At 36.7% G+C, this 27,052-nt stretch overlaps 1 protein-coding gene and 1 pseudogene across 5 annotated transcripts in view; one reads left to right on the forward strand and one right to left on the reverse strand.

Moving 5' to 3' along the window:
- WDR7 (WD repeat domain 7) overlaps positions 1-27,052 on the forward strand; it is a 352,075-nt gene that overhangs the window by 189,932 nt on the left and 135,091 nt on the right. For 4 of the 5 annotated variants that reach the window (XM_019463951.2, XM_053902762.1, XM_053902760.1 and 1 more), the window contains one exon: positions 13,483-13,704. The exons of the other annotated variant lie outside the window; for it this stretch is intronic. In XM_019463951.2, the coding sequence (XP_019319496.2) occupies positions 13,483-13,704 (222 nt within the window). The remainder of the gene's footprint in view (positions 1-13,482; positions 13,705-27,052) is intronic. 5 annotated transcript variants of the gene reach the window in all.
- On the reverse strand, positions 18,671-18,889 carry LOC128777092 (small nuclear ribonucleoprotein G-like; annotated as a pseudogene).

Consider the following 27,052-nt stretch of genomic DNA (forward strand, 5'->3'; position numbering starts at 1 on the left):
GTAACGTTATTAGGTACTAGAGACCAAAACTTAATTTTAAGACTTTTTTCTAATTATAAATTTTATTTGCTTGCTATTCTTTTGCGAAGCATTTGTAATTATACAGGATTTGAAGATACCTAATAAAGATTTAACCTGGAGCAGGTGTCAAATATTAACTAGTTTCTATGCATCGTACACTGATGCATAGGCCAATGAAGATTCGAGGGATCCATCTGGGATGTCGCTATGAGTGACCGCTCTCTTTGTGCCCTTCACCTTGTCACTTGAACACTTAAACTACTTAATCTTCCTTATCTATAAAATATGCATATTGGTTTGGTTAGAAGTGTTCTATGATCCCTTTTTTCTCTAAAGTTCCAAAATTCTCCACTAACAATCATCTAGTCTTAGACCTAGGAGATATTTTTTACATACTTTATTTCTGATTTGTTTGCTTTTCCCTTTAAATGCTTTTCTTTAAAAAACGTTTGTTTATATTGAGAGAGAGAGAGAGAGAGAGAGAGAGAGAGCACGCACATACGCGTGAGCAGGAGAGGGACAGAGAGAAAAGGAGAGAGAATCCCAAGCAGGCTCTGCGCTGTCAGCACAGAGCCCGACATAGGGATCAATCTCTCAAACCGTGAGATTTTGACCTGAGCTGAAATCAAGAGTCTGCTGCTTAATTGACCGAGCCACCCACCCAGGCACCCCTCCTCCGCCCCTCCTTCTCCCCTCCTTTTAAATTCTTAATGGTATATCTTTTTTTGGAAAGAGTTTGGAGAGAGATTGTAGTGGGCACATAATTAGGTCATTATAACACGTATAGTATTAGTAGGTGTGTGAAGAACCCTAAGTAAGCAGATGGAATTGTATGGACCTGGTATTCTGATTATTTAAAAGATGGACTTCAGGTTTTTCTGTTGTTTTTTGTTTTCTAAATGAGGAATGTTTTACCTTTAACATTCTTTCTAACCGTAAGTAAATACCGTTTCTTGTTATGTGAGTGTTTTGTAGAAATCAAAAACATTGGATAAAGTATTGGAGAAATCAGTTTTTTTTTTTTCTTTTGCTAATAAGAGAAAGCTTTTTGAGCAAAATTATAAGCACGTGTTAAATTCTTGCTTAGGATAGTTTGCATCTGCCTGTGTTCAGCCCTCCCATGCCATGTCGTGACCCTGACACCGGCGGGCTTGCGGGGGCAGTGGTGGCAGGGGTTCTCGGTAACTGTTACCGTGTCTTGACTTTATTTTCCCTTTTTTTCTGCCAAAAAGTCCCAGAGCGGTTGAGTAGAATAAGAACCAGCCTGGATGTATGTGTCCATTTTTCATCAATACTCATTTATTTTCTAGGTTTTTACATAGGAAAGTAGCTCTCTAGTCTTAATAAAAGATGAATTAAGACGAGAAGACTATAAAACTATCTCTTCACAACTCCTGAGTAATAATGATTGGAGCTACTCAGGCAGAATTTGGAGGAAATGATTATGTGTTTATCATGTAGCATTTATCATGTAGCATTATGTGTTTAGCATGTAGATTTTTTAAAAACCAGTCTTTGAAAATAGTGGGACATCTTACAAACCAGAGTATCTGACTACATACATATGTAGGTTAAAATATTAAATTTTTCTCTTAGTGTTCATCTCAAGAATAGTAGCTTTTCCAAATCCAGAGTAGTAACACATCAATGACTGAATTCCAGTATCTCTAGGTGTATGTACTTTGCTTTTTTTAAACACTGGAAGGGCTATGCAAAAATTCAAGGCTCAAGGACTGTTTCAATTTGATATGTACAAGATAGGCAACTCAGATTCAAGTTATAAATGGTATTAACTAATAAATAGGAAATCATATGAAATAGTCACATGAAAGAGAATATTAGTAAATGTTAATATCCGTATGTATATGCTTATTTGAGGAGAAATCATATAAACAAAAAAAAGGTCTGGGAAAAAGAAATTTGCCAAGCAACAACTGCAGTCAATTTGATAGACTGGTTATCCTCATAAGATGAGGAAATGTGAAATAATTTTAAAACCCTCTATTATAATTTCATCTATTTAAAAAAACTTTTAATGTTTATTTATTTTTGAGAAAGAGAGACAGAGCACGACGGGGGGAGGGACAGAGAGAGAGGGAGACACAGAATCCAAAGCAGGCTCCAGGCTCTGAGCTGTCAGCACAGAGCCCAGTGTGGGGTCAAACCCACAACGGGTCGTGAGATCATGGCGTGAGCCAAAGTCGGATGCTAAACCAACTGAGCCACCCAGGCGCCCCACGTGTATAATAATTTTAAAGGCACATAATTCCTCTCTCTACATGTGGCTTAAAAATGATAACAGCATGAACATGTGACAAGATCAGAAACGGAAATCCTGTTTAGCTATCTAATAAATTCAAGATTTCTGTCTTTTAAGTTCTCTGGAGCTACTTAGAAATCTCCTTGAAAAATGAACTAAAATGTCTTTTACGTATGTGCATATTCCTTAGACTATATAGATGGGCTACTTTTTCTATAGGTTCTAGGCTAATAATGCGTGTATCCTTAATGGCTTGAGGCTGTGGTTTGTTTCGTCAGCGGCTTTTAGACTTTTAGTACAAATGCTTAGTTTACTTTGACTTATTTGTTTTTCTTTTTCAAAGCTTTACTTTCTTGGTCATCTGTTAATGTACTTTCTTGGTCGTCTATTAATGTGATTAATAAATTACAAGTCAAAGTTGTCTATGATCTTTTTATTTCCCCTTTAAATTTCTTACTTCTCCTTATTTCTTTTCTCATTCTATTTCCCTTTTAAATTAAAAAATATTTTTCCTTAAAATTTTTTTTATTTGTTTAGTTTTTAGGAATTGTACCATATGTTAACCTCTATCAAGTTTTCAATAGCTCACAGGATGCATATAAAGGATAGATCTTATGTATTTCTGCTTGTTGTCAACTTGGTTATTAAAATCTTAGCTATAAAACTTTGTTTCGGGCTTAACCACCACACCTTTTCCCAGATCTGCTGTTACTTCAAAGGTCTGGCCATTAATTTCCAAGATACTGGAATTATGCTACCCCTGACTATGCTCCATTATTTCTACTTAACAACTCACCTGTAGTGAAGAAAGCAGAATGAAAAAAAACATGTGAAATAAGGTGATCATTTTTCAAAATCCGAGATAACATAATCTAAGAAAAATAAAGGCAAGAAATACCTTAGATGCTCCAATTTACTGCATGCTAACCTTTTAAAAATGGTAACTTTTAATTACAAAGCATTGTTTCATTATTGTGACCAAATGTATAGTAACTCAGAAAAATGAATACTCCACAAACTTCTTGTAAATGAGCAGATGTGCTTGTTAACTTCTCAAAGGTAGAACAAGGCAGTTATCCCCTTTGATCTGGTTTTGTATCATCGAGTTGATAAAGATAAATACCTAGGTGAAAATTGTTTTTAAGTGTATCCAATTAATAGTTTGTTATTTTATGAACAACAGTGACCTCAGGTATAACAGTTTATTTTTCACTGTGCTGTAATGTACAGGTGTCAAATTGTCATAGAATGTATCCTAACAGTCTCCCAAATGTTAAGCCTCATGTGTCTCATTTGATTTTTAAAATAAGTACATCATGTCTACTCCGGTATTTTTATAGGGGTATCTCATTGGTAGAAGGTGTCTTTTTCTGAACATTAACTGTATGAGAATTTATGAGAATGATTTGCCATGTTTTCAGATTTCTGTAATTTTGCAAGCCTCTAACCACTATTTCTGAAATATATCTTTCTTCATGAAAAAGCTAATAACGTTCTTAATGTTAGTTTGTAGCTTTTAAAACTTGGCATGTTATCTCAGATTGACCTTTGAGAGGTAAAGTGAACCAACACTTGAACATTATTCTTGGTAGTTATTTACTACAAGATTTCTGACTACATAGATATCATAGATCTTAGGAATTTTTGAATTTCTGTTTTCTCTCAAACTGAGAGTACTTGCACTAAAAGTAAAAACAAATTGACTTGTTGATGTTTAGGTAGAGAATAAGGGGGAAAATAAGATAATGCATATCATAGAGAAAAGGATGTGGAACTTGTCTATGAAGAATAAAAAATTTGTTACAAGAATTACTTGAAAATACAAGTTGCTTTCAAAGCTTACAGTTTCTAATTATCAAAATAATCAATAGATCAGCATACCCTCATGATAGTGATTATTTTAAGTTTCCTTTGAAACAGAAAATCATTTTGGAGTGTTTTATCTGATTTTGAGGAGAATGGATATGATGTATTTTTGTCAAATGCACACACATAATACATATATGTGCAAGAGGCATTATTTTAAAATGGCTTCAGCAGCAACAGGAGATAGGCATTTGCAGAACCTGTGGTGTTCCAGCAGGGGGCTATCGTGCATGCATACAAATGAAGAGCATGTTTGTTTACTTCAGCTTTCAAAGGAGGGGGGGACACCATGCACAAGCAACCCAAACAGGGAAGGCCTCATAGATTTGGGGAGCAAATCTATACCCCTCACCCCCAGTAGGTATGAGGAAAACACTGACAGATGGGTCACAGAATAACTAAAATATGTTGGTGAGAGGTGAATACTCAAAGCATTCTATGTGCACACACCTGGTTTGGTAATAATGGGAAAATTTTGAAATAAATGTTCAAGTGCCCCACGACTGTCATTTTGATCTTTTTTCCCAAGGAGGTAGACTGGAGGTTTCAGAAAACTTGGTCTGTTTTATTCACTTCAGGCGCACAGGTCGAAATTCACATGTTGGCCATATCACCAACCATCTGCAATTTAAATTTTTTTTCCATATCATCGACATTTATGTGCCTTATTATGTAAAACGTGCAGGATTTGCAGTGCTCTGAGGTGTGCCAACAAATGAAAATAATGTGCAGTATTCATACAAAAGCACTTGGCCGAAGGAAAGAAACTTAATTACATTTACAATGGTATAGACCCACTAATTCTCCTTGTAAATTTACAAAACCCAGATTCACCACCAAGAGAGTGAGGTCTGAGAGTCCTTTTTCACACATTGGATGGTCACCAATCTATGCCTTTTTGTGTTTCTGTTTAACAAATTCTTTATAGTGTTTGGCCAAGAATTGGGGTATAACGTATAACTGAAATCTAATTAGAAGAAGACTAGCCTTTTAAATTCTTTTAAAAACAAATTGGCTCCAAAATGAATTAATATGAAAAGAGTTTTGCTTATTTTAAACATCCCCCCCAACCCCTGGCCGTTGTTAACAAAGCTTATTTGGAAGATTGCCGTTACAAAGTTGATATCTCTCTGGCATTGTACTTTACTGGTCTTAACTCTAAGAATAGCAGGTAGTGGTAGAAAATGTCTGGGCCAAATATATGTGGAAACAGTTTGCACTGTGGAAACTCCACTGAGGGTCACTGTTCTCATTATGATTCTAAAACATAGACAACACATTTTAAAATCTCAAAAATCCAGTTCTAGCTCACTTAGATTTAAGTTTTACTGTCTTGGTACACTAAGACTATTATATACTATTATATATGTGCATATAATTATATATTCTTTTTTTTGTTTATTTATTTTGAAGGAGAGAGTGTGCATGAAGGAGGGGCAGAGAGAGAGGGAGAGCGGCAGAATCTCAAGCAGGTTCTGTGCTGTCAGCACAGAGCCCAACGTGGGGCTCAGACCCACAAACCCTGAGATCATGCCCTGAGCTGAAATCAAGAGTGGGACGCTTAACTGACTGAGCTGCCCGGGCGTCCCCATATGATTATATATTCTTAATGTGCGTATGTATATGTAAAGTCAGCATATTTGATTAGCACCATATAATGATTAAAAAGGCATATCTTAAAAATAATATTCCATTAGGCAACCACATTTATCAATTTTGATAATAGGAGAAAGTTGAAGTTATTTTGTTTAAAGTACACCTGAAAAACAGTTTGAACTCAACTTGCTTTTGAAGACCTAGCTTCTTTTAGGTTCTTCTGTTTATGTTAAGGCATGTTTTAAAATATATTTTGATTGGACAGCGTTCACTGTCATACTAAATTCATCTTAATATACAATCTTATAGATTTTTCATAGTATCAGTTGATAATGCCACATCACATGTAAAGTATCCTTGGGATTGAGAAGAGAGAAATGAGATAAAAATGAAGATTTGGAAGAATATTTCACTGGTCCGAAAATAGAAATCTTTTGTAGTTTAACTAACATTTGATCCATATGCTAAGACCATTCTAGCCATGTGCAGACTTGGTAAATAGTAAATCACGTCTTAATTCTGAGTTTCTCTGTTCTCAAGATTGCCAGTATTAATAAAGTTCACTTTATTAAAACTACTTTGTTCTTTAATAATTAATCAAAACATGATATCACTGAATATGCTTTATGGCAAATAAAACAAAGGTGTAAGGGATCATGATAGAGACTATTTTCTAGCTTAATCCAGCTTAGTATATTAAACAGTCTTGACATGATGCCATTTAGTTTTCGCTGTGAGATCTTGCCACATACTCTTTTCTGATCATTCAAATAGAATCCTACAAAGTCCCAGATATTTATTAGTATGCAGTCTTACTAAATACAAGGTTTTTTGGTTCTCCGAGGCAATATGTAGTAAAAGCCATTTATTTTTCTATGCGTACAATTCTAAAATGTATTAAATATGGAAAGGGTAAAGAAAAACATTTAAAATTTTATTGCCATCATTTATCATGAATAAATCGGTGTTTCTGAATTTCCAAAGGGATGTTTTAGAGTATATTGAAATTTATACCAAATTCAGAAAACATTGATGTCATTGCGAATGTCACTTGGACTCTGTCACGTGCCAGAGAAATTTCTGCCGTAAAATTAGTGAGCTAAACCAATCCGAATGCAACGCTCTGTTTTAAAAAACCTTAAAGATATGTTTGTGATACAGTTTTAAGGATAATTATGGTCTTGAAGTGAATTACGATTGAATTCAACCACATTACGTCATTAATTTTGGCTAGAATTTTAAATATCAAACATATGTCCATCCTCTGTGGAAAGCATTCTGATGCTCGATCCTAAACAAAGAATTAAATTTTGGAGAACAGTTTTTCCGGGTCAATTCTCACAGTTCTTAGGCCGTATTCTCAGAGTAGTAAACGGGTAGTATCGTCTTATCCGAGGCTTAATACCTAATACAATAACAGAGCCCCATCAATAGAGGGCTAATAGCAGATATGAAGGATCTGCTGGCACTTCGTCTCGTAAAACCGCTGTTCGCCCTAATTCAAATCCATTGATTCCTATTCCAGTTAAAACTGCAGAACTTAATATGTCTTTTAATCCTTTTATTGTAAGCTAGGATAAAATTAATTTTACCCTGGAACTGCACAAAGCCAATTAACATGATCTTTAGAGTTATTTAGTAAAGTGCTTCAAACTGGTAAATTTATCTTGACCTCTTGGTTGCACTCTCTGACTGCTTTTTAAATGAGGTAATCAATATCTCACAGCCCTTTAAATAGCTTAAACTTCTCAAATATTTTACCTGTGTTCTAGTTAAGCTGTAAGTAAAGTGTTTACTCCTGTTCGCGTAAATCTAGAGTCAATTATGCTAAATCTAAAGACAATTATGTACTTTTGAGGAACACTGTATGAATTAAACGGTTGTTTTAATAAAATCAAAGGCTCATATTTTGTTTAAAGTAACCCAATAATGAAGAAACATATTATTTTTGCACAGAATAACTATTCTGTTTGCAACTTAAAATGTAGAACATTTATGTCCTTTCCCACCGCATGCAGCTTCTGTTTTCCACACAGGGCCAGTCGAAGGTATTAATTTTCTTACTGTGATAGGGTGATCAACCGTCCTGTCAAGAAAATGGATCTCCATGTCACCCTTTAGCATGATTAAATGGAGGCATGTCTCTGTGAAAAAATACCAAATTTTCATGAGACAAATGAAACTGTAGAAAGGTCTACTTTTATAGAATTATTTTACTTTTAATATTTCAAAATCTCCCATTTGATGATCACTTATAGGAAAACATTTCAGCTAATTGCATATTGTCTTGTGTTATTTAAGAGCAAACCCAGGCAAAGCCAATAATTTTAAATGTCTTCAAATCTAAAAATTTAAAGAATCAGAAACTGGGGTATGTTACTGTTGGAATAGTAGTAGGGATGGGCAGCCGTACTTCATACAGTCACTAATCAGTCAGTGTCTCTTTTAGGGGATCCCTTTTCTTCCTCTTACTCCTTGTTAACAAAGAGCTATGATGTGTTCAGACCTGGATACTGATAAAAATTAGATAGCATAGAATTTCAGCGTCAGTAGTATTAATAACCAGTTGGACAGTGTTCTTATGAGCCTGTGCACATGCTGAACTTTAAATTACACCAAGTGATATACTTGACAGCTAATTAAGATTTCATATTTTGGCCACTTAGCAGAGAGCACCTGTTATGATCCTTTCTATTAGCTTCAGGATAAAATTTACAAATGGTTGTTTTAACGTACATTATAAACTTCCCTAAAGTCTTAATTCCTTCCCGAGAAGTGGGAGTTAAGACAAGATTGAGGTAATTAAACAAAAGGAACAGAGGGAAGGTGGGGGACCAGGGCTAGAGGCGGAGCTCTCCAAATGCCCCTGTTGTTTAATTTCCTACTGGAAGCAGCCCATGTGTGCTTCTGCCCCCCGCCCCCCTTCCCCCTTCAAGCAGTGGCCGTTGCAGAGGCTGAACGGCTGGGGTCAATGCCTTGCCTATTGATCAGTATCCCTGCAGTCCCCTGCTCCAGCAGCTGCTTCATTGGCTTCTTTCAGGGCCTGCTTCAGTACATTAGAATAGAAATCCATAACCAGAGCTGTGCTCATCCAAGCAGGGGAAGAAACTAAATTAAATGGTATAAAACAATCTTGGATCAGGAGTTTGTGCCAATTCATCTTGATCTAAGATGTCACACCGGGCTCTCTGTCTGAGCACCTGGGCTAGAGGCGGCCATAGTGAAAATAGATGGAGCTGCGATCATTCATTTGTCAGCTAAGGAGCAAGGCAGCGGTTAGCAATTCCCTTCTGCAGAGGTCAGCTGACAGAACAATCAGTGCAACTGCAGAATAGAGCTTTCCTTTGAACTATTGTTATGGAGCATGCTCTTGCTGCGTCGTGGGGGGAGGGGAGCTTGATTTGCTTCCTGTTTCAAGACTGCTATGGAAATAGTGAAATATACACTACATGCATCTAGATGCAGTTGCACAGAGCTCTTACTCCCATGTCTGTCCCTGTACTCAAATAAAGTTGGCTTTAAATGCACGTTCTGATATCTAGATGATCAAACTGTTACATATCACTTTCCCTAGAATTTGGGTTCATTTTCATCCTCCTAAACACGGAGGCAGTGGTTATTGATTTTGTTTCTTCTTCGTATGGCTAACCTTTTAGGTTTTTCCCCCACTTCAGTTATTACAACTGTGACAGACCAGTGGCATACTTGGAATCTCTGATTGCACGTACACATTAACACTCTTACTAATGTTTCTGTACCTTTAATAAACTCGGAAAAGAACACGAAGAGAGAGAGTTACGTAGAATGGTATCAGAAGATATTTCTGAATGTTACTTAAATATTTTTGAACATTTTAATTGAGGCTTTTTATAAGAAATGTGAATTCATGAAATATTTATGACTTTAGAAGTGACGGAGTAATTTTATAACATTGGAGGAATATCCTTAAATATGCTATAAAAAATGAATTAGGGAGATGAATAATAACTAAAATTTTATATAGAAGATTTAGAATATTTTTAAAGATCAGTGTATTCTCTGTGGACTCATACTGGATTTTGTCTTTCTGTATACTACATGACAACTAATGACAAATTTTCAGAACTATCTTTTTTTTAATGTTTATTTTTGACAGAGAGAGAGAGAGAGAATGTGCAGGGGAGGGGCAGAGAGAGAGAGAGGGAGACAGAGGATCTGAAGCAGGCTCTGTGCTGAGAGCTGCGAGCCCAGAGCCCAGTTTGGGGCTCAAACACATGATCCCTGAGATCATAACCTGAGCTGAAGTCAGAAACTTAACCCACTGAGCCACCCAAACACCTCCTTTTTTTAAACATTAAGCTGTGATATGCAGAATCTTAGAGACTATAGTGGCAACCACGAATCTTTTTTTTTGGTACTCCATTGTACCAAACTTTTATTTTCCAAATAAATAGTAACCACTCTTTGATGTTTCCATTTTAGTTTTCTTAGTGTTTTTTTTTTTAAGTACTTTAATGCCACCCTCTTATGGAATTACTCCTTTCTAACTACTAAATTCTTTGTAATATCCTACCATTTCCTTTTCTTAGCCTCACCCAGGTCTGCTTGCCCACTTCTATTCTGCCTTTGAGCACAGTTAAATAAATGCAATTTAAAATTTCTACTTAAAAGCTTTGTGCCCTAGGTGTTTTGTTTGTTTTTATTAAGCTTCTGGAGAAGCCATATCTACTTATCTTAAAAGGATTTCTTTGTTTTACTTTTGTGTTAATTTTTGCTTAAATTTTTACTATTTTTGACTAAATTTGTTACTTTTTGTTTTAATTTTTTTAATTAGTTAATTTTGATAATTATTTTAGTTAGATTCTTAAAAGAACTTAAGGCATGACATCTAAAGCTTGCAGTGTTTCTATCAACTTCCCAAAGACCAAACCAATCTTTTTTAAAATTTTTTCTTAACATTTTATTTTTTAGAGAGGGAGAGCAGGCACGGGGTGGGGTGGGGGCTGGCAGTGAGAAAGAGGGAGACAGAGAATCCCAAGCAGGCTCCATGCTGTCGACACAGGGCTTGAACCCACGAACCTTGAGATTATGACCTGAGCCAAAGTCTGATGCTCAAGTGACTGAGCCACCCAGGTGCCCCAAGACCAAACCAATCGTAATCTCACTTTGGTTTCTACAATATCCTTCTAATCCCCTAAATCTAATTATGTTACTCTGTGGCTTAAATCTCACCTTGAGTATCTTCTCACTTTTTATAGGATAAAGGTTGAAATGTGAATATGGTCTATGGTGCCATCTGTGGTCTAGCCCGTGCCTGCCTCTCTTGCCTGTTTTCTATCTTTCTCTTGGCTCTTAGGCTTCCAACCTGATTACCTGTCTTTGAGTTGGAAGTCAACAAATTACTTCATGCTTGAGGTTCTCACACAGACTGTTCTCTCAGTTCATAGTGTTCTCATTGATTCTGTAACCTATTTCTAATTCTTATTTAGTAGCCTTTAAGTTCAAAGAGGACAGGGATTTTGCTTTTCTCATCCCTGTTCACTTCCAGTATAATACCATGAATACATCAGACCTTCGATTCTTATATGTTGAATGACTGAGTAACTGATGGAATGAATGGATTTCTACCACCACTGGTACTGTTTTTCACCTGATCGTTGCATGAGTCTTCTTTTAGTTCTACTGGACACCAGTCTTGTTTTACCTCATAATCTACCTTTCTATCGCCACTCTCATGGTCTTTCTAACAGTGAATAAATCTGATATCACCACCTTATGCAAAATTGTTCCAATAGCTTTCCATTAAACAAAAGTTAAAAGTCTTCAGCTTGCCATGCACAAGTCTCTCTTGATTTGGTACCCCTTTAGCCTCTCCCATTGTCATTCCCTTGCCTTACCTTCATTTAGCATAGAATGACAGAGTAAATGAAGAGACAAAATAAAACATCTAAAAGCACTTAGAGGTCCCTGCTGCTAATTTCTTAGCGTTCTGAGCTCTGAGGGCCCTCTTCTATATTGATTTAAGTAATATAGAGAGTGAAGTATTAAAAGGGGCTGGATGGATGACTAGAGAGAGTAGAAGGCTGACCTCCAATGAAGATGTCTCCAGAAGTTCGCTTTTTAAATTTCTCTGTACCAAATATATAGCTGTGAGAGATAAAATATACAAACAGCAAACCAAAGAGACATAACTAGTCTCCAGAAAGATAGATACCCTTGTGGACAAGTAATAAAATAGAAGTGATCTGGGCTAATACCCTTAGCTACTTCCCAGAAGCGGGCTTTTGGCTCCTGTGAGCTAAAGAGGACTTAACATATATCATGAGTACAGCTTAAAGCCAGGAGTGAGGCTATGGCTTTGTCAGTTCTTGAAAGGACCTTGAAAGGATGTGAGTAGGTTACTACTCAGTTCAAATCAAAGTTGTTATTAAAGGAGAAGAAGAATAGATATTAACTCTGTGACTGGCATTGTTAACTGTAATAAAAGATTGTGGAAATAAGTGAGTTGTGTTTACCCTAAGAACCTAGAAACAAAAGAAGGGCTCCTGGCTGGCTCAGTTGGTAGAGCATGCCACTCTTGATCTTGGGGTTGTGAGTTCAAGCCCCACGTTGGGCATAGAGTTTACTTAAAAAAGAACCTAGAAACAAAGAGAACAGAGAGAAAACATACAGTAGGAGAAATAGTAAAAATAACAGAAGTTGGTGAAATAGAAACGAAATAATAAGATCAAAACTGAAATATTTTTTGAAAGTCTGGTAAAATATAAATTTCTAGCAATACTGATCAAGAAAGGCATGAAAAGTAATATTAGAGAAGGCACAAATAATATTTAAATGGATCCATAGCAATGATATAACAAATATTTTCATGATAGTACTGTAAATAACTTTAATAAATTTAAAAACCTAAGTTAGATAGATAATTCCTTTAAAACCACAAGCTATCAGAAATGACTCAAGAGGAAATAGAAAGCCAAACTGGACAAGTAACTGCCAAACTATTTTCTAAAGTAGTAGAACCTTTTTACATTTCCACCTGCAATGCATACTCATTTTCCGTCCATACTCGACAGCACATTTTATAATCCTTTTTATCACAGCCCTTCTAGTGGATGTGAAGTGATATCTCCTCGTGGTTTTGACTTGCATTTTCCTAATGACCAGTGATGTTAAGCTTCTTTGATATGCATTTTGGCCCTTTATATATCTTTGGAGAAATATCTATTCCAATTGTGTACCCATTTTAAAAGTTGTACTTTTTTATTATTGAGATGTAAGAGTTTCTCATATATTCTAGACAAAATCCTTTATAGATATCTGATTGACAGTGTTTTCTCTCAGTCTGTGTGTTGTCTTTTTACTCGGTTGATTTTGTCGTCTTAAGTGCAAAGGTTTGTAATACTGGTGAAGTCCAATTAAAGAAGTTTTTAAAATTACTTGTGCTTTTGGTATCATATCTAAGAAAGCATTGCCTACCCCCAGATCATAAAGGTATATCTATATTCTTCTTCAAGTTCTCTTATTTTAACTCTTATATTTAGTACTGTGAACCTATTTTGAGTTGATTTTTTTTTAATTGATTTTTTTGTATAGAGAGAAATGGAAGCCCAGATTCATTCTTTAGCATGTGGATACCCAGACATCTCAGTGCCATTTGTAAAAAGACTGTTCTTTCTTGAAAGAGTAATCTTGAATTTATTTTTTTTTTAATTATATGCTTTGTGTATTGATAGTGTTTTAACTTCTGTTTGGGTTTTCAGGTTGCCTATCAAGTATCCCACAAATGAAAAAGATTTCCACATCTTATGAGGAAAGACGGAAGCAAGCTACTGCTATTGTTTTACTAGGAGTCATAGGAGCTGAATTTGGTGCTGAAATTGAACCTCCCAAATTGTTGACCAGACCGCGAAGCTCTAGCCAGATTCCTGAGGGATTTGGCTTGACTAGTGGTGGATCCAACTACTCACTGGCCAGACACACTTGTAAGTTTTAAAATTCCTAACGCTGATCTGTTGCTTTCAGTTCACATTATTTGTTAACAGAACCTCAGAATATATCCCGGGTTTTAGCTCAAACAGAATGCTGACATGAAGTTAGAAAGCAGTATGATCTGTTTGGCACATTACCCTTTGGTTTTGGTTACCAAACTTTAAAAAAAAAAAAAAATTAAACCATGGTCTTAAAAATGCTTTTCTTAAAAAGCACATTTCTGATCTTTGTGTTCTCACATTTTGGTCAAGATTTTAGTCCCGACTTCTAATTTCTAAAACAATTTCTGTAAAACTATACAACAAGTCCTGAATGTGGTTTGAAAAGTCAGGAGTGGGGGTGGATTAGTTACATTCAGAGCTCAAAGGGCCTGTGTCCTCCTGCTAACTTGCGTTCTGTGTATGTTAATAACAAGTAAGGATATTTTGTAATGTCTTTTGGTACTTCAGTGTTGGAACTCCTTTAGGTAGGGTCCTTACCTATCATATTGCAAAATAATTTGTAACAAATCGTGTTATCGTAAGGACCAAATATAATCCTACTGAATATATCACAAGGTATTCTTTATAGAACAAATTACAGTGTGTTTTGGGGGTTTTGGCTTTTAAGCAAGGGAGAAATATCTATGTTACTTTGTTAGTTATGACAGCAGAAAACTTCACTGGATCATTGTCACATACTTTTGCTGTGAAACCATGGAGCCATATTAGTAGCTTTTATAATTAAAACCCTCCTGTAGATTTAGCTGCCTGTCTCCGCATGTCACCCCCCTCCTTTTTTTCTAGATTCCTGGTACAACAAATACTTATTAGTGGTTGGTAACCTCCTGATCTCTATTTGACATTGAGCATCAGAGATTAATGATAACAGTTCCACCACCAACAGTAATAAAGCAACTAATTCTTTGAACATGATTTTAAGCTCTTTTACATACATTAACTCACTTAATCTTCATAATAACCCTATAAAGTGGGTACTTCAGTTATCTCTGTTTTACACATAAGGCTAATTGGGCACAGAGGGGTTTACTTACCCTGGCTGAGATCACACCTCTAGGAAATGGCAGTTTTTGTTCCAGCACAATCTGTTGGGTCCAGAGCTTGTGCCGTTGACCATTACGCAAAGTGCTACTGTTTAATGGCTCCTAGATGCAAAGGGCTTAACCACTGACCTGGCTAACGCGTGCTGTTACTTTTTAATTTAAAAAGTTTTCTCTCCCCTCATTTGAACTTTGAAAGAGAAATCAAGCCTTCTTCAAAGTCGCTCAGCCAAAATGTGGTAAAATCTAAACTTGAACTCAAATGTCTCGTGACCCGAAAACCCATGCGCTCTGCATTTGCCACCTGTGCACACCGGCTCTCCCTCTCCTGCCAAGGCCTGCCGGCTGCGGCCCTTCCCTCTCACCCCTAGTAGCTTTATCTTTTCCCAAGTTCTGCACGTTCCCTGCTCAAATCTCCCACTCTACCAAAGGCCCTAGAGTTAGGCTCACTTCTCCACTCCAGACACCCTAGGATTTGTGTATATAGTTTCTTAGAATCTTGGCATTAGACTATATTAGAGGTTAATGAAACTTTGGCCTGATTTAGTTGGCTGGTTTTCAAATTTTTGCTCACCATCTCTCTAGCGAGGATCAAGAAATGTCTGATTGCTCGTACGGTTCTCTGTTAACAGCTAAAACTTTTCAATAATAAGTTTAAACATTTGCAGAAGATGTAATTTAGAGACTGTTGTGAATATGGACATTGAAAAATGAAATACTGTTCTTGTAAATATATTCAGTATATTCAATTGAATATTTACCATAACTATTTGATATCCATTTTAAAAAAATACATGACAGACTTTCCTTGAAAAATCAGAAATCCTGCATCCTCAATTCTTTTCCTTAAAGAGAGAAAATTTCTCCCTCACAGTTTTAAGGAACATGTTCATTTGCATATTTAGCATCCAAAAATCAATGCTTTAAACTAACTCTATCTTAAAACTATTTGTGCTTTTAAATCTATTCCTTGATAAGTCTTATGATGCTTTCATTTCAAGGGGTTACTTATTATGAAGACTAATTGATTTAGTTCAACATGTTTTGTACAGTATCTTAACCGTATTCTTTCTTATTTTGTATTTTCCTGCAAGGAAAATGAACACAAATGCTGTCTCTCAGGAATTTTCACATAGCTCACTAGAAGTATCTGTACATAAATGTAGGAACATCATAAATTAATGCGTTGCTGACTAATTCCACCCAAGCTGTTGGCTGGTTGCTGGGCAGATTAGGCTACATCATATTATCTCACTTATCCAGACTAGTACTGTTATCCCTTTTCAAATCACGATTTATCTTTATGCAAAATTCTGATATTGTTTCTGTATTCTCTCTTAACTGTAATAATTTCACTTGCAAATTGTGTCTACTATAACTAGAAAAAGAGGAAGTAGGTTAGGAGAAAAGCAGGAATTTAAAAAGCTGTGCTAGAAGAGAAATAGAGATTTTTCAAAGAAGCCTTGGTAATTGATAAAAGAAGAGTAGGGGCTCTGTGTTCTGCTCTTTGGGTTTGTTAGGAGACAAGGAGGTGAATGACGCGTCATGGGGTCCCAAACCCTATTTCTGACAGGATGGAAACCTTGGGATGTGCTACGTGGAGGGACTTTTGCATGATGCCACCTCAACTTTCCGAAGCAAGATAAATAAAATTCCCCCAAACATTGAAACTATTTAAGTGTTTTAGAGTCAAGTTCATTCCTCGAGCATTTTGAGTAAAGGACCAAGTGTGGGAAGAGCAAAAGATAATGCTTCTTAGCATATAATACTATTGATTATTTTATTGAAATAGTAGAGATTCTGAGAGCTTTCTAGCCAGCAAGAAATATATGTATAAATGAAAAGGTACTTATTAGAACCAGTTTAAAATGTGTAAAATATCCTTGATATTTTCCTCACTTATTATGGCTGCCCTATTTTAATAATTATAAAATATCAGTTTAAATCTTGCTCCCATGATTGGAAACAGTCAGATGTCTAAATGTTCTTGTGTCTTTCTTGGCCTCTTTTTTGGTCAGTTATATATAATAATAACCTGTTGTAATGTTAGCCTGCTGGAAGTTGCTATATGTATTGCTATGTTATTTGTTTATGTGGCATTTAGAATGCATTGCAACCATTAAATATTTAGTCCTCATGGCAACCTATTGAATGAGATAATCATTATTATCCTCATTTTGAGATAAGGCCATTAAGATACAATATTTGATGAACTTTAATTGCTAATGCACCTAGAGGTATAGATAGTGAATTCTAACCTTCCTTGAAAAGCCATTCTGTTCTGTGAAAACTTATCATTATCCCAATTATCCACATTGATAGGAGGGAAGAATGACACTGACACCAAATTCAAAAGTCATGCTTAGTTTTATAATGCATTTCATACTTCTATTTGAATATACCTGAATCATTTGTGGGAGTTACACTTCACATAAAATGTCCAAATTGCATATTGAAGACAAAGCTGAAGGACTCTGGAAATGAAGAGGCCTAGACTAGGCCACTCTTTCCTCGTGCCCTTGATCTGGGTTGCAGTTTCCTCTCGTTTAAAATAAAGGGCAGGACTATTCTGTCGTTAAAGCCCCTTTTGGTCCAGTTAATCTCTCCTTCTGAAGTGAAATAGCATCCCAGGAAATTCACCTTCATCACCTTCTCCTTTTTCATTTCATGTAGGGATGGACTGTCTCATTCCAAAAAGCTAACTCAAACAGAGATCATTCTTCATTTGTATTTTGATCCACAAAGACATTATTAGGACGTTTCAGGGTGGTGTTTATAATGTTGCCTGTAGGTCTTTGGTTCATTCTTTCATTTGGTCACGTCTCTTCTTGCTCATTTTATAATTGTGGAATTATGCTGGCACGTCTGTAGTAAATCCCATTTTGATCTCTCATTAGCTTTTTGACTTTGGGCAAGTGGCATAAGTCATTTCCCTAGGCAGCAGACTCTGAGACAGATTTGTGTGCAGGAGTATTCTCGTGATCAATACTTTTAGGGAGTGAAAAAAACAGGATTGGGCAGAGCGAGATGTTGAATTGCATTTCAGTTGCTTAGGAAGCTCCAGCTCATCCCAGGGAACTCTGGGACCAGGATGGCCCTTCAAACTGTCCTTGAATTGGGGCAAAGGGCTTGGCCTTCATATCCCTGTGTCCTTCAGTCACTGGATCCACAGTGCCCTAGGGAGGGGTGTGACCTTGGATGCGGCAGCTCTCTTCATGTCAGCGCAAATCCTACAGAGGGACTCGACCAACACTTTGTCAGCCACTGACCCCAAGAGCTTGGGGGCAGAGTGAGTTCTTCAGTTGTGGAGGTGAGGGGATGGATAGCCTCTCCGGGCTTCCACTCGGCATGTTACTAACTTATGTGTGCCCTAGTTCCCTCTTTCTATCAACAGAAACGGAAAGAGGGGCTACCGTTGAACACGCTTTCTACTTCAACAGCTTACGCATCGCTTATCACCCTGCAAGACAGCTGTTTTGTCCAACACCTAGCATGATACGAAGCACATTCGCAATAGCTGATTATTGAGCATTTACTCTGTGCTGTGTACTTTACATATAATAACTTATTTAACTTTATAATCCTTCCAAATGGGTACTATTACTGTTATCACTAAATAGAGGAGGAAACGGAACCTTTGCCCAGGACTCACCAAAGTTTTGTGAAATTGGATTAACTTTTCTTTGTGTAGACAATAAATTAAGGGCATAGGTTAAATGCTTTAAGATCCTGCTAAGTCTGAACACCTATCTTGTAACTTTAAATCAGTATATTTTCTTTTTTGACTATTAAAAAATGTTTATTTAACAAAAAAGTTCAACATGAAAACGCACGACCTGATTTTTATATTGTAGTGAAATAGGTGCTAGGGAGATGGGGCACGTGGAAGCAGTCGATTTCTTCCAGGAAACACCCATTGTTTATACTCCTTCCAAGACTTGTAACATGAGGATACTATTTCCTCGAATTACCACCATTCCAATATTGTTCTGTTGCCATCTCCACACATTGATCTATCACAAGGTTCATAGAGGGATCAAACCCCTGCCATATTCCGTGGACGTGTCTGCCACCATTTAGTTTCAATGATAATTTCTTGCCCATAGATATTTCAACTCGGGAGGGTGAGCTTTGCTCATGGTGTCTACTCGGCAAGCTCAAAGATGCTTCCAGACAAAATTCCTAAATCAGTATATTTTCACCATTTCACATAGGTGTCTTGTGTTACAAGCAAGTAAGATTCAGAAATGTGGCTATAAATAAGAAGGGGAGGTCAGCAAGTAACAGGTCACCTGTAAATATGAACAACTCTTGACTCATCCTTTGGGGATGTGCTGCTTCCCTGGAGATATAAACATATACAAAATCCACATCGCCATACTTATGAAATGCCTTGCATCTATAGTGTGAAATATTTTGATTAGAGAAAATGAGTATTTTTCCCCACAGTGGGTCTTTAGCAATACTGTCATGCCGAATGCCAGGTTCTTTAGCGGGTCAAGGTTTTTTATGACCTCACAGATGTTACATGTGGAAAACACAGTGTTCGTGTGCATTTTTGTGTCTGTTCTGGGAAAAGGACCCACAGTTTCATTCAGTTCTCAAAAGAAAGTCATTAAAATAAAAATGGATAAGAACTCTTAAGAGTTTGTTGGAAAAAACTGCTTATCTGTTATTATAATTTTTAAAACAACAGAGTTATAATCATATTGATTAGATCAGCTGTCACACCACCAAATGGAAGGCAAGCCTCAGTTAGACACTACCTCAGGAATATTTTAATGTTATGAAACTTTTATGTAGAGTTTTTATTTTCTGGTACTATGTACCGTTTGATTTTATTTTGTTGTCATTTACTATTGTTGACAGTTTTTCTCCAGAATGTCTGTTTAATGAATATGTTGATATTGGTTGAGGTTGATTCTATAATGGATCTATTTCTTAAATTTTAAGGTAAGAAAGTTAAGTCAAATTTCAAATGTTTTATCAGCAAGATTAGGACAAAGTCACGGACTTGCAATTAATAACAAAACTCGTGGTTACGAATGAAAGTAGCCACAAGGATGAGGAACACATCATGCCATTTAAAAGGATAAACATAACAAAAATGGAGATTTTCACTGCATACAAACAAGTCATCAGATGGTATGATGACAGCCCCTGAGCAGGGCTGTAGCCGGGAGACTTCCTTTGTGTTGCTTTCCCTCGTGTTTCTAACCCTGACTTCCTGGCCCTTGGCGGTAATCTGCTTTCCTGTCTTCCTACTCCGCGGGCCACCTCATTCACTCATTCTTCTCATTGCACTGACTCAGCGTTTCATCGTCTTTACCACCACTTCTCATTTGTAATTTTACCTTTGAAAATCACCCTTTGGGGGCACCTGGGTGGCCCCGTTGGTTAAGTGTCCAACCCTTGGTTTCAGCTCAGGTCATGATCTGTAGTTCATGGGTTCGAGCCCCGCATTGGGCTCTGCGCTGCAAGTGTGGAGACTGCTTGCGATACCGGCTCTCTGCTCCTCTCCCACTCATATTCTCTCTCTCTCTCTTTCTGTCTCTTCCCCCTTCCCCTCTCTCCCCCTCCCTCTGTCAAAATAAGTAAATAAAAAAAGAAGAGGAAAGAAAATCATCCTGGTTCCAGATGCCATCTGTCTTGCTTTGCTATACACCTTCCGTGTTTAGAAGGCGCCTGGATGGCTCAGTTGGTTGAGCAACCGACTTTGGCTCAGGTCATGATCTCACGGTTTGTGGGTTCAGGCCTGCATCAGGCTCTGTGCTGACAGCTCAGAGCCTGGAACCTGCTTCAGATTCTGTGTCTCCCTCTCCCTCTGCCCCTCCCCTGCTTGTACTCTCTCTCTCTCTCTCTCTCTCTGGAAAATAAATAAAACATTTTTTAAAAAAAGAAAAGAAAAGTAATTCTTCACTCTGGCTATGCACTAAAATCTGGAATGTTTCCAAATGAGCCTTTCCCTGGCATTCTTATTCAGAAAAATCAGGCATGGGGTTTGGGTATCTATGTGATTTTTAAGACTTCACCAGTAATTTTCATGTGTAGTCAGAGTAGAGGCATCCAGTAGACTATGGAATCCTTTAGTTATTTTAAATTGAGTGTTCTATGGTAGTTCCAATCATTAAACTACCTTAATGCACAGTATGTACTCTAACTTTTTGTTACATTTAAAATGGAAGAGATAATGGGAACTAATCTAAGTGAATAAATGACATTTATATCACTCTCAGACCTAATTCTTTAAGCAGTTCAGCTTTTTTATTGGGATTTTATTATTCTGGATTGCTCAGGGTTGAATCTTGACATTACCACTCAGTAGCTGTGTGGCCTTAAGTGCTTTGTGGCTCAGTTTCTTTAACTTGAAAAATGGGGATAATAATAGTACCTACCTCACAAAGTTACTTTGAGTATTAGGTAAATTAGTATATGTAAAGCACTTGGTAAGTGCCTGGCACTTCAGTGTTAGCTGAACGTTAGTATTTTAATGTTACTAGAGATGTTTATAGAAGACTAAGGAAAGGAAACAGCTCCTTTTAAGAGCTGTTTGCTAGGACATTTAGAGTGTATATTACTACTCTAAAAAGTTGTCTTAAGAACCTTATGAGATAGGGACACCTGGGTGGCTCAGTTGGTTAAGTGTCTGACTCTAGATTTCCGCTCAGGTCATGATCTTGAGGTCATGAGCTCGAGCCCTGTCTCGGGCTCTGTGTGGAGCCTGCTTAGGATTTTCTGTCTTCCTCCCTCTCTCTCACTCTCTCTCTCTGCCCCCACCCCCCCGGTCTCCCCTTCTCTGCTCACATGCTCTCTCTTTCTCTCTCAAAAATAAATACATAAACATTAAAAATAATGAACCTTATAAGATAGGTATTAGTGTCAACATTTTCTATATGAGAGAACTGTTACAAAAAAATAACTTCTTTTGAATTATCTGTCTTGTAAGGGATTTGAACCCAGATGTATTTTACCCCCAAAGCCGAGGAAATTCTTTTCTGCAACACATGCTGATTCTATTTGTGGTAAAGCCCATTAGTTCCTAGAGGATTTATATGAAAATATACTTTTCTATGGCCACATTATTATATATAAATGTTTAAATAAAACACTGTATGTTTGTAATTATTTATTTATAATGGGATAAATTTCTATATGTTTATGACTTTGTTTCCGATTTTAACCACATCAACAAACTAAGCTCAGATCAAATGGAAATTTTCACTACTCCTTTGTTTTTACTTGTAAATAATTTATCTTGTATAACAGCTTTATCATTTTTAACTGAGACCTGACACTTGCATTATAGACCCTGTTTGCTGATGTAATCCCATCCTTGTTGTCCAAAAATAACTTCAATTTGCAGTTGGTTTTTTGTTAATTTATTACTTTGTTTCAGGTTCCTTTTCCATAGAACAAGTAAGGTGGACAAGGTTATTTCCGAGACCACTTCTATAAAAATCACAGAGTTCTATGAATTTATTACTGTATTATTATTTAATGCTGTAGAGTGCTAGTGTTTATTGCTGCCATGTGAACGTGGCTATCTTATTTTGATTGCTCTATACCAATTTTTCTGTCTGTTTCTATAGGCTCCAGTAGTCCACAGTTATGCCCTGTGTTTGAAGCTGGCCATCTTTAAAGTATTTTTCTGTCATCTTCCTTATGGGTACCTCATATCAACTTACCAGGCTATAGTCGTTTCTTTAAAATTAATTCTCTACATATATCGAGCTCTGTGGACATGTCTTATGTTGAATGTATCTCAGTAGCTGTATGTAACATCTGTAGTAGGTTGAGATCTATATCCTTACAATAGAGTACGGAGGCATTATAACAGTGTTTTGGTCTAGAATGTGATGCGACATTGGCGTAAGACTCTCCTGTCCCATCTAACGTATATATTAATATCCTTAATTCAGTTTTCAATTTTGATTTCAATTTTTAATTTCCTTTATTTCTTGTCACTGAGCTGCCTGAGTGGGTGATTCAGTGACAAGTCTTAGCATTGTAGTGCCAGTAGCAACCCCCCCCTTTTTTTTTTCTTTTTGCAAAGGACATTACTTTTTCTAGTTTTTAAATAACCTTGATCTGAAGTTTTCTGATAGCACTGTAGAATGCTTCTTCTTATTTGTGTGTCTTCATCTACGTGTGCTCCAGTGTCACCATAGTTAATATATTTAATTCTATAAGTTCAAACAATTTTATATCCGAAAGGGACAATAGAGAACAGCTAGTCTAATCCCTTGAAAAGCTGCAACTGGCTGGTTCAGTAGAGCACGTGACTCTTGATCTCAGGGTCATGAGCTTGAGCCCCACATTGGGTGTAGAGCCGTAGAGATTACTTTAAAAATACACATACACAAAAGCTGCAAAACTTTTGGTAGATCTCCTAAAAAGACTTCCAGTAAGAAGTGAACGGACACATTTTGTGAACTTGTTTGTAGATTGCCTGCCATGTCCTTAGAAAACCTAATTTCTAGGACTCTGTGCAAAGGTCAGATGCCCAGGTCTATGTGTTATTGCTCTACCTCTGTCTTCCGTGATCATACAGCAAATGCTGGTGAACTTCTTAATGCCACCCAGGCCACTAGAGGACCTGGATGCTTGTATGAAATCAACAAATGTAAAGTTCCTTCCTTAAACCTTGGGTTTTCAAATTCTGTTCCGCAGAGCCCTGGGGCTCCTTAGAGGTGGCTCGGTGGCTGCCTGGGCTCTCAACGCTACTTGAAGGACAGTAGCACTGATTTTTGTGTGCTTTAGAAGTTGAAGTTTGGCATCACATTGTGTCTACAAAGAGAAACTGTCAAAGGTAAGGCTAGACTCCACAAAACAGATAGACAAACATCAGATCCATCAGGACATCTTACTGGCTCTGCCTTCAAGATACATAAAAAATTCAGCTACTTCTTACTACCCTTACTGTTATCACTCTGGTTGGCTACCTTCATTTCTCACCCGGTTAATGCCAAGCCTTCCAGCTTCTATGCTGCCCCCCTTATGCTAGCTTTTTCATGGTAGACACAGTATTAAGGCTTTTAAAACCAAAGGTAGATAATATCACTCAAGGGTATCCACATGGCTGGTCAGCAAGACACTCAAGAATCAGGAGCTTTTCCATCTACTAGTGAACAAAATAGAAAATGTAGAAAATGATGATTTTTTTCAAATCAGCAAGACCCTAAAAACCAGGAGGAAAAAACCTGGACAACCCAGGTTAAAAACAAACACATTGTCAGCATTTTACTATAGAAAGAATGTAGATGCCAAAAAATACCCAACTTACCCAATAATCAAAAGACTTAGAGGATAAGACAAATTTACTAGAAATACTTGGTTAAAATAATTATTTTAGGGGCGCCTGGGTGGTTCAGTCGGTTAAGCATCTGACTGCAGTTTTTAAAGCATCCAACTTTGGCTCAGGTCTTGATCTCACAGTTTGTGAGTTCCAAGCCCTGCATCGGGTTCTGTGCTGACAGCTCAGCAGCCTGTTTCAGATTCTGTGTCTCCCTCTCTCTCTGCCCCTCCCTTGCTCACACTCTGTCTCTCTTTCAAAAATAAATAAACATTAAAAAAATAATAATAAAATAAAATAATTTTTATACTGAATGGATAGTCGTGTAATTAAAATGATAGATTTTTATATTTTAAAATAAATATTAAAACCTCAATGATTATGACATCCATAGGAAGTCCTGTAGCTAAGAATAAATTTAAGAAATATGGAGGAAATTATAATATTTTACTGAGGGAAATAAAATTTGAGTAAATAAAAAGGCATGTAGTTCTTTGATGGATGATTCCATGTGGTCATTGTCTTAGTTATTCCCAAATTCATATGTGAATCTCACAGAAATACAATAAAAAATCTCAACATCATTCCTTTTTTTTTAAGTTTATTTATTTTGAGAGAGAGAGAGAGAAAATTCCAAACAGACTCCATGCTGTTAGCGAAATCCCATGAACCGTGAGATCGTGACTTGAGCCAAAATCAAAAATTGGATGCTCAACAACCTGAGCCACCCAGGTGCCCCCAACATCATGGTTTTAATAACTAGTCAAAATTATCCTAAAATTAACTTACCAGAGATCAATAGAATATTTGACTTATTTTGTTTTATTTAATAAACATGTAATATACACCTGTCACTGTAACTGTAACAGTTACCTGTAACAGGTAACTGACAAAAGATTCTTAAACACATTTATATTTGGGAAAAAGAAAAAACGGAAAAATAAATGCAGAGAAGAAAAATGCATAAAGATTGAAAAAGCACTTCACAGAGAGGGAATAAGAGTGGCTAAGAAACCTATGAAAAGATACTATGTCTTGTAATCAGGTAACTGCAAATTAAAAGCAAAATGAACTATCATTTCTCATCTACCAAACTGAAAGCTTACAGTGTGACTATCAAATTTTGATGAGGATTTGGAGCAAATAGAATGTTTATTATACTTGCTGTGGAGTGTAATTGGTTTAAGCTTTCGAAAACAGTTGGGTGTACTATCCCGTGAGTCTACTCTTCACTTACTCTAGAGAAACCTTTCCACCTGTGGGAAGAGTAATCGCCTCCTATTTTGTGGATTGCTTCTTGGTTACCTTGACAGTGTGTTTCAAATAACACAGTTCTCTGATTTCAATGAAGTACAGTTTATCGGTTATTTTATAGTTCATGCTTTTTGTATTCTAAGAAATACTTGCCTACCTCAGAGTCTCAAAAAATTTTCCCCCGTGTTTTTTTCTGGGAGCTTTAGCTTTTGCATTTAGGTGTATGTAATTTTCAAGTATGATGTGAAATATAGGTACAGAAATTCACTTGTTCGAGCAACATCTGTTGAAAGCATTTTTCTTTTTTGCTGCCATTAAATTGCCTGTTTTGAAAATCAGTTGATCTTAGATGTCTGGGTCTGTTTCTAGATCCTCTGTCCTTTTGTCATTAATCCCTGTTTATTCACTCCTACCACATTGTCTTGATGGCTTTAGCTTTAGAGTAAGTACTGAAATCAGATAGTTTTCCCCTTTGAGTTCTTCTGTTGTTAACTTATTTTGTCTATCCTAAGTCATTTGTGGTTTGACAAAAATTTTGGGATCTATTTGTTAGTTTGTCTAAAAAAGCGAAAAATGGGGCACCTAGGTCACTCAGATGGTTAAGTGTCTGACTCTTGAGTTTGGCTCAGGTCATGATCTCACAGTTTGTGGGATCGAGCCCTGTGTCAGGCTCTGCGATGTCAGTGTGAAGCTTGCTTGGGATTCTCTCTCTCTCTCTCTCTCTCTCTCTCTCTCTCTCTCTGCCCTTCCCCCATTCTTGCATGAGCGCTCTCTCTCTCTCTCTTGCAAAATAAATAAGCGTTTTTAAAAAATAAATAGGGGCGCCTGGATGGCTCAGTAAGTTAAGTGTCCGACTTCAGCTCTGGTTGTGATCTCGGGGTTTATGAGTTCAAGCCCCACATCAGGCACTCTGCTGTCAATGCAGACCCTGCTTTGGATCCTCAGTCCCCCTCTTTCTGTCCCTCCCCTGATGGTTCTTTCTCTCTCCCTCTCTCAAATAAACTTTTTTAAATAAAAAAATAAATGAGCAAAAAGCCTGTTGGGATTTTGATTGGAATTGACTATAATCTATAGATGAATTTTGGGGAGAGTTGACATGTTAACAATTTTGTCTTCCAGTGTGTGAATAGGCACTATTTATAACTTCTTCAGTTCCTCCTCAGCACTATTCTTTAATTTCTAAAGGTCTCACAGAGACTTTCAGGAGACTCAGAAGAAGAGGAAACAGAATGAGTCAGAAAAAATATTTGAAGAATATTGAAACTTTCCCAAATTTTCTGAAAGACATAAATTTACAGGTTTAATAAGTTCAGAAAAAATCCCAAACAGTTGAACTTTAAGAGGGTCATGCCTCCAAACATCATAATTGTAATTTGTTTCCATCTTTGACTATACTATTTTTCTTGTCTGCCTATGTGGTTGATAAATGATGCCTGTTGTTACTTTAATTTGCATTTTAAACATTTTAGGTTGGTTTTCTTGTGTTGTGTTTACCATTTTTTAGTTCATCTATGAATTGCTTGTTCTGTGGTGGTTTTTTTTTTTTTTTTTAACTGAGATATGATGGATATGTAACATATTAGTTTCAGGCATACAACATAACGATTGGATAATCTCATCACCACAGTAAGTCTAATGAATGCGTCACCATACACAGTTATTAGATTATTCTTTTCCTTGTGTTGAGAACTTTTAAAATCTACTCTCAGCAACTTTCAAATATGTGATACAGTAATGTTAACAATAGTCCCCATGC

This window comes from Panthera pardus, unplaced genomic scaffold (genome assembly GCF_024362965.1).
Source record: "Panthera pardus isolate Hobbes unplaced genomic scaffold, ASM2436296v1 HiC_scaffold_15, whole genome shotgun sequence".
In the NCBI taxonomy this organism is placed as follows: Eukaryota; Metazoa; Chordata; class Mammalia; order Carnivora; family Felidae; genus Panthera; species Panthera pardus.